Raw genomic sequence first — 10,636 nt, 5'->3', positions numbered from 1 at the left:
TGAAATTATTATGTAAAACAGAGGGGGAAATATGTAGATAGTGGTATTTTCAAATGTGAAAATGTTTCAGTATAATTCCATTACATGCACAGAAAAAAAAAATCCTGCGACTCTAAGAAGTTAAGGGAAAAAAAATTGATTCAAAAATCACTTAGTCGAATTCTATTTAAGTCACAGTTTTTCTACAAGGATAAAATTAACAATGATTTCAGAATAATCTTGTAAATCTAAATACTGTAAGATGATTTATAATGCTAAGAACAAAGCTAAGAGTGTATTTGTTTACTTTGCTTATGCCTCTCATCAGGTGTCTTCCATGGGTGACAGGGAAACAAGCAATCACTCAGAAATGACTGACTTCATTCTCATAGGCTTCAGGGTGCGCCATGAGCTCCATCTTCTCCTCTTCCTGATATTTCTGCTTGTCTATGTCATGATCCTTCTAGGGAATGTTGGGATGATGGCCATTATCATGACTGACCCCAGGTTGAACACACCAATGTATTTCTTCCTAGGCAACCTGTCTTTTGTTGATCTCTTCTATTCATCTGTTATTGCACCCAAGGCCATGAGCAACTTCTGGTCTGAAAGCAAGTCCATCTCCTTTGCAGGCTGTGTGGCCCAGCTCTTTCTATTTGCACTCTTCATTGTGACGGAGGGATTTCTCCTGGCAGCCATGGCTTATGATCGCTTCATTGCCATCTGCAACCCACTCCTCTATTCTGTTCAGATGTCAGCACGGCTCTGCACTCAGTTGGTGGCTGGCTCCTATTTCTGTGGCTGCGTAAGCTCAGTTCTTCAAACCAGCATGACATTTACTTTATCTTTTTGTGCTTCTCGGGCCATTGACCACTTTTACTGTGATGTTCGCCCACTTCAGAGATTATCTTGTTCTGACCTCTTTGTCCACAGAATTGTCTCTTTTACCTTATCTATCATCATTATCTTGCCAACCATCATAGTCATTGTTGTTTCTTACATGTATATTGTGTCCACAGTTCTAAATATTCGCTCCACTGAGGGCCGCAAGAAAGCCTTCTCCACTTGCAGCTCCCACCTGGGAGTCGTGAGTGTGCTGTACGGGGCTGTCTTCTTCATGTACCTCACCCCTGACAGGTTTCCTGAACTGAGCAAAGTGGCCTCCTTATGTTACTCCCTAGTCACACCTATGTTGAACCCTTTGATTTATTCCCTGAGAAACAAAGATGTCAAAGAGGCTCTTAAAAAACTTCTAGAAAAGAAAAATGCTATTCTATGATTCTTATTTCTGTCCCAACAGTTGAATTGTGGCTATTTGTTTCATACCTCTTGTAACCAGTAATGTTATTCTCCCGAACATGACAAAAATACTCTTAGTAGCTTTTTCCAGGTGACATACCCTTGCCAAATATTACTTTTTACCCCTCTGAGACATCATTAATCCTGAAAATCCTGGATATGGGAGATGTTCTGGATGTTAGGGAAGAACTTTTAACAATGAACTCTTTTACTTATCTCCAATATAATTTTATTTCACCAAATCAGTGTGTATGCCATAGTGTTGAACAATGTTTCCATACTTTATTATACCATCCAAACGAATCCTGGTTCTCAGAGCTCCATGACTCAGGACTCAAACAGTGAGGAAACTACTTCTCCAGGAGGTGAGAGAAAAGGAAAAACACTCCACTGATAATCAGTATCCAACTGAAAGCCTTGAACATTGGGAAAGTTGGAGCACATCAAATAAGGCCAAGGAACTGAATTGGAGCTGAGCTTCAGGAGGAAGTTGGGGCTGGGGGTAAAATACAAGGTCTGAAAAGACTTATAAGTATTGGAATATCTTGGTATGGGGAACCCCAGGATCGAAGGGGGGCAGCCTGCCCGGGGCAGACCCAGAGGCTATTGGCCCAGTAAACTGGTACATGAAAGTCATGGTCTGCCAGCCATGCACAAGGAGCTCAAAACATAAATATGTCTATGAGAAAGTTGTGCAAACTTAGACCAGGAGCTTATATTTATGAATTCAAGGCAGAAACCAACACACGAATCCAGCCGATGCCAACTGTGAGCTCTAAAGTGAGTCTAGCAAATCAGGAGATTTTCTGGCATGGAGACCATTTTGCCTGGGAACAATACAGATCAGAGAGGCCAGAGAAAGCCCATGTCCCCCTTCCCCACTCTATTGTCTTGGCAGTAAGCAGGATCTGCAACAGGGAGAAACCAAGAGTAACAGAGATCAGTGCTCCAAAGACAGCTTTGCCTGGTGGTAATATAGATCAGAGGTAATAGAGAAAGCCCTCAGCTTCTATCCCTCCCTCCAATTGAACCAGGATCCAACAGCACACAGGACCAGCAGAAACTGAACGGGGGTGGAGTGACTGAGCTCAGTGCTTGAAAACCCCCCTTGGGAAGCAAAAAGCAACCAAAAAAAAAAAAAAAAAAAAACCTTAGTATCCTTGAAAAACAGAACCCTCAATGGACAGACTCCCTCATCCCATGGGTGGTGCCCTGTGGAGAGCAGTGGGATGCAGTGCTAGATGCATGTTGATTCATTAATGCCCCAAAACCTCCTCATAAAAAACACCTGAGGAAATACAGACCAAATCCCCACCCCTGTGAGCTTCACTTACAGTAATACATTGTTCAACTTCCGAACAAAACTCAGGAAATCAGGCTGCCAGCATCTTCCAGAGCTCTTCACACCATCCCACTGAGAAGGGAAGCTGAGAAACAGAAAGGCAGTTTGGCACAGAAAGCGGGCAAAAAAATAAATAAAACCTTTCATTGACTATTTTGCTATTTTGTTTTTGTTATGATTTGATTTGTTTTTGAATGTGTATTGATTGACAAGTGATGGACATTTATGCATTTATACATATACATATTTGTTTTTGTTGTTCTTTTTAGCTTTTAACATTTCCCTAAGGAAGCTTTTTTTTTCTTTTCTTTTTTTGTGCTATTTTTTTTGGAAAATTAGGTCTTTGATTAGTATATTTTTGGATTGACTTCCTATTGACTCACAAGTCAGTTTTCCTTTGTTTCTACTTCTCTCTTTTTCTTGCCAATAGCTAAACTCTATTGCCCACTCTCTCACTCTTCCTTTAACTCTTTTACTTCTATTGTTAAAATTCTTGTTTTTTATATTTTTTAAGGTTTTATCCTCTTAAAAACACATCCTACGTCCCCCTTGCATATGCCCCACTCACCTCTTGAATTTACAAACTCTATTCTACAGCCCATCACTTCTTTTCCTGTTGAAGAACTCTATCTTTAACTGGATGCTTGTACTTATTCATATATCCTCATTTTCTTTTCATTCCTACTATTTTATTTGAAAGCAGTTATTTTTCAGGGATAAATATTTCAAAGACAAAGAAGTTTGATTAGCATATATAGATTTTACTTTTTAAACTTTTATTTCTATTCTGTATTTTTTTTCTTTTATCTTTCTTTTAATTTTTAAAAATTTTTATTTTGCTATTTTACTTTTATTATTTCCTTTTTCTCACTTATTGTTTTCCTTCAACTCTTTCTCTTTTTCTCTGCAAAGAGCAAACCTCTATTGTTCTTTCATTTTTTCTTTAAATTTTTACCTCTATTTTTGTTTTTCCTCATAATTTTTACATCCTATGTCACTTCTGTTCAGTCTCTTGTCATCACATGAAATTGGAAACCCTATGTAAATTAACTGTTTTTACCATGGGTAATAACTGATCATATTATTTCTGAGTATTGTAACAATCAAGATTGTAGATTTCGGTGCAAGAGCTATTTTGTATAATGCTGTGAATTGTTTGCATCTGTTGTTGTTACTATCTGACTCCCCCTAAACTGTGGGGTACAAGAAATCTTCTGGGCCAGTGGTTCATTAATATGTGTCAATGTTAATGGAGAAAAAGGAGGATTTGAAAACCTACAGGTATATATATCAAACAAATTAACTCATTAATAAACAAAGACTGTATGGTAGTTGAATCTTCCCATTTTTTGAAATTTACTGAGTTTTTATGATGATCGTATGAGCAGAAAAAGAGTAAATGAGCTCTTAGCAAACTAATATAAGAGAACTGCCTCAACTTGATAAAAAATATGTATTACAAATCTGCAGTTAGTATCATCTTTAATAGTGAGAAACTAGAAGATTTCCTTCTACAATGAGGAACAAGGGAAGAATTTCACCTCTCACACTTTTTCAATCTTGAACTGAGAGCATTAGATAATGCAATATAATAAGAAAGTTTATGGGCTGAATTGTTTCTCTTTAAAATTTTTATGTTGAAGCCCTAACTTCCAGTCCTTAAAAATATGACTGTATTCGAAGATAGTTCTTTCAAAGATGTAATAAACTTAAAATAAGACCATAGGTGGGCCCTAATTCAATATAACTGGTATACTTGTAAGAAGAGGATATCAGGAGGCATGAGAAGCACCATAGGTGCATGTGCACAGAGTCTTTAATATATAAAGAATCAATAAGAGTACAGTCATCTATAAACCAAAAAGAGTGGTCTCAGAGGAAATCAACTCTGATGATAACTTCATGTTGGACTTTCAACTTCCCAGGCTATAAGAAAATAAATTTATACTCTTAAGCTCTTAATTTTCTAGGAATATCATTTATACTCTTATGATATTCCTAGAAAAATCATGCAAATAGATATAGTTTGGGAAGGATAAAACAAAACTCTCCTTTTTGCATATAACTTGATTATATATAGAAACTCCAAGACATCATCATCAACAACAAGAAAAACCTTAGGAAACTAATAATTAGTTATGGATAGTTTTCCGGATACAAGATTAAAATATAAAAATTAGTTTCTTTTCTGTATACCAGCAATGAACAAGTAGAATTGAAATTAAAAACAAAATATTGGAAGTGATATTAGCATGATGATGAAATGAAAAGTTTCATTCCCAATTTCCTATGAGAACCACAATTTTAACAATAATATATGGACCAAAAGTTGTTCATGAAAATTTCAGAATCAAGTTAGAAAGTTGCAGTACACCCAAAAAGTCAAGAACAGTTACCATGGGTAAGAAGAGCAATTTCATTTTATCTGTATGAGATACTTCTCCAACATGGCTCAATTCAGTCCCAGGAAAGCTCTCTGGATTGTGACTTCTACCTTGGGGAAAGAGATGAAAGTGGATGTCCCATTCAAAGCTTGACTTTTCAGAAGGCTACCTGAAGAAATGACTCGTGTCTTGCTACATTTGGAGTGCTGATGAAATCAGAATATTTTCATTTCCTATTTCTGGAGGAAGGTGAGAAATTGAGCATACATTCAGTATTTTTTGCTTTCTGGAAGATGTTCTAAGGGACTGGGTGTCGGTCTCACATTCCTTCAGGAAGCAACATATTTGTCTAGTGATTGCTAAAATGAAGGTAGAATAGGGAATTTTTTTTCTGTAACAGGACTAAAGAACTTATTATTTTGGACAAATAACACAAGGAGAAAGTGATTATAAGGTTCTAAAAAGCCTTTCTGACAAAATGCATGCACAGGTTCAGAGAAGTCATATTCCCCCCCAATTTGTCCTGATAATCTATAGTTCAGCTGATTAGTGAGGGCCTTCCTCTGGAAAAAAATCAATCTGTAAAGACTGGGAGATTTGCATGTGTTTCAATACAAAATTATGAGACACACAAGGAGACAGAGAAACAGGACCCAATCATGGGAACAAAATAAACTAGCATGAAAATATCAAGAGAGAGTTGAGAAATATAAAGAAGAGCTAGCCAAACAGAAATTTTGGAACTGAAGAATAAACTAACTGAACTGAGAAAAATAACTAGCAGAATTCAGCAGCAGACCTTATTGGGTAGAAAAAAATGTTAGCAAACTTTGAGACAAGTCATTGGAAATTATGTAGTCATAGAACCAAAGGGGGGGGGAAAGAATGAAAAAGAGTAAAAACTTCCTAAAATACTTATGAAACTTCATTGAGTAGAAGAATATGTGCATTTGGGGACTTCAAGAAGAAGAGCAGAAAAAAGGAAAAATCAGTTTATTTAAACAAATAATGGCAGAAATCTTCTCAATTCTGGTGAGGAAAATGAACATTTAGATTCAAGAATTCCAATGAACTCCAAATAGAATGATTCCAAAGTAATTTACATTGAGACACACATAATCAAATTTTCAAAAATAAAATAAATAAAGAATTTAAAGCAATAATAGAAAAGGAACTCAAAATCAGTGTTAACCTTCTCACTTTTTCTCAACAAATGTTTATAGAGCCTTTCTATGGGCCAGGTTCTATATTAAGCACCAGAATAGAGCAACATCGAATAAGTCAAATAAGAACAATATGCATGTCAATTTCAGAATAAATTAGAAGTACAAGACAAGTTTAAAAATCAATTCAGCACATATAAGGGCAGCTTCATAAGAATGTCAGTGTATTTCTTAGCAGACATATTACGACCAAAAGGAAAAGGGTAATATATCTAAAGTGTTGAAAAAAGAGATGTCAATTAAATAACAGTATATGTGGCCTGGCATGGTGATACATGCCTGTAATCCCAGAAACTCAGGAGGCTGAGGCTGGGGGATCACAAATTTAAGACCAGCCTCAGCAACCTAGCAAGACCTTTTCTCAAAATAAAAAGTAAAAAGAGCTGGGCATGTGGCTCAGTGGTTAAGCGCTCCTGAGTTCAATCCCCAGTATCAAAGGTGGGCAGGGAGAATAGTATGTGTGGCAAAACTCTCATTAATATGATGAAAGAGAAATAAAGTCTTTCCAAGATGAGCAAAAGTTGAGAGTGTTCCTCACACCTAGACTTGCTGACAAGAAATTCTAAATCTTTCCTGTACTCAATAAATCTGATGAGAAAAAAAATTAGGAAAACTATCCCATTCACAATAAATAAAAAATACTTGGCAATTAATCCAAGCAAGGAGGTAAAAGACTTCCACACTGAAAACTACAGAACACTTAAGAAATAAATTGAAGAAGTCCTTAGAAGATGGAAAGACCTCCCTGTTCTTGGACAGGCAGAATTAATACTGTCAAACTGGCCATCTGATCAAAAGCGTTATACAGATTCAATGCAATCCCTCTCAAAATATCAATGGCAATCTTCACAGAACTAGAAAAAACCACCCTCAATTCATTTGGAAGAATAAAATGTGCAGAATAACTAAGGAATACTGAACATGGAGAGTGATGCTGAAGATATCACAATATTTGATCTTAAATTATACTACAGAGCTATAGCAAAAAAAAAAAAAAAGCATGTTAGTGACCTCAAAACATACTTGAAGACCAATGGGAAAGAAGACACAGACAAACCCACATAGTCAACTGATATTCAATAAAGATCCCCAAAACAGATTTTGGAGGAAAGATAACCTTTATACTAATGGTGTTGGGAAAACTAGATATTCATATGTAGGAAGATGAAACAAGATCCCTATCACCCTGCAAGAAATTCAACTCAAAGTGGATCCAAAATCTAGAAATAAGACTAGGAAACCTGCAATTGGTAGAAGAAAATGTAGGCTTAATAAGATGACTAAAGTTCAAGAAATAAAACCAAGAGTCCATAAGTCAATAAATGGATGGCATCTAATTAAAAAGCTTGTACACAGCAAAGGAAATGATTAATATCTTGATTATCGAGCCTACAGAACGGGAGAAAATCTTTGCAGATACGCCTATGACAGGGGATTAATATCCAGAATATATGAACACAAAAACAACACCAAAAAACAAACAAACCCAAATAGCCCTTTAATAAATGGTCAAAAGAATTAAACAGACATTTCTGAAAAGAAATATAAAAGACCAACAAATACATAGAAAAGTGTTTGTCATCTCTAGCAATCAGGGTATACAAATCCAAACTACATTGAAGCCAGATGTGGTGGTACACACCTGTAATCCCAGTGGCTCGGGAGGCTGAGGCAAGAGGATTCTGAGGATCCTAAAGCCAGCCTCAGCAATTTACAGAGGTCCTAAGAAATTTAGTGAGCCCCTGTCTCAAAATAAAAAATAAAATAAAATAACAACAAAGTTTTATCTCACTCCAGTTAGAGTGGCAATCATCAAATATGCAAGTAATGATAAGTGCTGGTGAGAACGTGGGGGGAAAGTTACACTCATATATTGTGGATGGGACTGTACAGCAGCATATGACCCAGCTATCCCATTCCTTGGTATATATCCAGAAGAATTAAAATCAGCATACTATAGTGATACAGGCACTTCAATGCTTATAGAAGCACATTCAAATTAGTCAAGTTGTGGAACTAGTCCAGGTGCCCTTCAACAGATGAATGAATAAAGAAAATATGACATATATACATAATGGAGTTTTTCTCAGCCACCAAGAAGAAAAAATAAATCATGGCATTTTCTGTTAAATGGAAGAAACTGGAGAACATGATAGTAAGTAAAATAAGTCAGAAAAGTCAAAAGTCAAATGCTTTTACTCATATGTAGAAGCCACAGTAGTTTAAGGAAATAAAAATGAGAGAATCCCATGAAAATAGAAGGGACATCAGTGGAGAAGAGAAAGGGAATTCAGAGGGAAGAAGGAGAGATGGGAAAAGGGAGGAACTTCAGAATGACAAAAGTATAGTATGCACACGTGCAAATCTACCACAGTAATTCCTGCCTTATTTATTTCTCTAAAGCACTAATTAAAAGGAAAATATAAATAAACTGAAGGACAACCAGTAGAGCAAGTAGAGGAAGGGAAGGGGGGCGGAGGGAGAACAGAAGGGAAGAGAAAGTCCTGGGGATTGAAATGAAGAGAACTGCATGCCATGTTTGTAACTATGTCAAAATGAACCCCACTGTTATGTATAATTACAAGATACAAATGATAACATAAAATGTCTTTAATTAGACATGTAGTATAATTATCTCAAAAGTAAAATTTATCTTCAAAAAAAAAACTGTAAAGGGAGCCATTCAAGTTGAAATGAAAGGACAATAAAGCAGCAATAAAAAACATATGAAAGTATAGAGCTCACTAACAAAGGCAGATATATAGATAATACATAATACATCATACAAAATACATAATACATAATACAAAAATAACTTCTTGTTCTGGTAAAGATGTTAAAGTCTAAAAGTACAAAATAATCACAAGAATAACAATAAATTAATAAGTTGCAATATTTAAATACATATATTAGGACATCAGGAACATAAAATGTTTACATGGGGGGAGGGATAAAAGTGCTGAGCATTCATATGCAACTGATAGTAAGTTAGTAAGTTTGTGAGTTAGTAAGTTAGTTAATTAGTAAGTTAGTAAGTGTTAGTAGCTAAAAATAGATTATTATAATTATAGGCTGTTTCTTGTCACTTCCTTGATAACCACAAAGAAAATAGTTACAAAAGGCAAGGAAGATGAAAAAGGAAACAAAACAGATTGATTTTTAAAAATAACAAAACATAGAATCGAACAAAAGAGAGAAAAGGGACAAAATTTTATAAGATCGACAAAAAAATGACAATGGCTCTCTTTCCCCTCAATAATCATATTAAAGGTAAAACAACAACAGCAACAAACAAGACTAAATTCCCAATGAAAAGAGATGGAGGGGCTTAAAGAAATTTAAAAACCAAGAAAACAAAACCCCAAACAACAGTATTATCACCCTGCCAGCTCTTCGCAAGACACTCACCTGAGCATGAGGACACACATAGGTTGAATAGGAAAGGTGTGAAAAAGGAAAAAAAAAAAGTTCCATGTAACTTCATATAAATTATAGCCCAAGAAAACAGGAGTGCCATACTTAATATCAAACAAAATGGATTTGAAGTAAAAAACTGCTATATCCTGTGTGAGGATTAAAAAAGGTTGATTCATCAGGAAGATAAAACCATTATGAATATATGGGTACTCAACATCCCCGTACACAGATACATGAGGCAAAAATTGACAAAAAGAGAGGAGGAAGAAAAAGACAACACCACAAAAAGAGTAAGGGACTTCAATGCCTCACTTTTAATAATGCATAGAAATCTAGACACAAGATCATACTGAGGGCTGGGGTTGTGGCTCAGTGGCAGAGTGCTTGCCTAGCACATCTGAGGCACTGGGTTTGATCCGCAGCCCCACATAAAAAATAAATAAATAAAGTTTTAAAAAAAATCCAACTTCCTTAAAAGAAAAAAAAATCACTAATGAAACTGAGGATTAGAATAACACGGTAGACCAAATAGATCTACCACACATTTTCAGAACATTCCTCCCAATTAAATAAATAAAAAAATAAATAAACTATACCTCTTTCTAGAGCACGCAAAAAACATTTCCCAGGAAAGTTTACTTGTTAGGTCACAAATAAGACAATAAATTTCAGAAGATTGAACTAACACCATGTATATTTTCGAACAAAATGGAATGAAAAAATTAGCAGCAAAAGAAAGGGAAAATTCATGAAAATGAAAATAATCAACTCTTGAGCAACAAATGCATAAGATAAAAGTAAAAAGGGAAATTAATATCTTGAAGAAAAGCAAAAAACAAAACAAAAAATGCCAAAATTTATGGCATGCTGAAAAAAGAAGCCCTGAAAAGAAAGTTTATAGATAAAATTTATAAAAATGTTTACAGGTTAAAGTCTACACTGCAGTAAGGTGTCTGGCGGTCTACAAGTTGGCTGCAAGATCACCTGGGAAG

General features: G+C 35.4%; 1 protein-coding gene across 1 annotated transcript; it reads left to right on the top strand.

Annotated features, from left to right (window-relative positions):
• Nucleotides 1-251: 251 nt before the first annotated feature.
• LOC124086934 (olfactory receptor 9K2) lies at nucleotides 252-1,258 on the top strand. Its single transcript, XM_046435432.1, has one exon. The coding sequence runs from the start codon at nucleotides 317-319 to the stop codon at nucleotides 1,256-1,258; it is 942 nt and encodes a 313-aa protein (XP_046291388.1). The 5' UTR covers nucleotides 252-316.
• The last annotated feature ends 9,378 nt before the right edge of the window (nucleotides 1,259-10,636 follow it).

Source organism: Marmota monax, unplaced genomic scaffold (genome assembly GCF_021218885.2).
Source record: "Marmota monax isolate L192 unplaced genomic scaffold, Marmota_monax_Labrador192_F-V1.1 WCK01_AAM20220418_F8-fsc00012, whole genome shotgun sequence".
In the NCBI taxonomy this organism is placed as follows: Eukaryota; Metazoa; Chordata; class Mammalia; order Rodentia; family Sciuridae; genus Marmota; species Marmota monax.
This window is presented reverse-complemented; position numbering and strand designations above follow the sequence as displayed.

Coding starts and splice junctions, on each gene's coding strand:
- LOC124086934 (XM_046435432.1), top strand. CDS start 317: ATGGGTGACAGGGAAACAAGCAATCACTCAGAAATGACTGACTTCATT.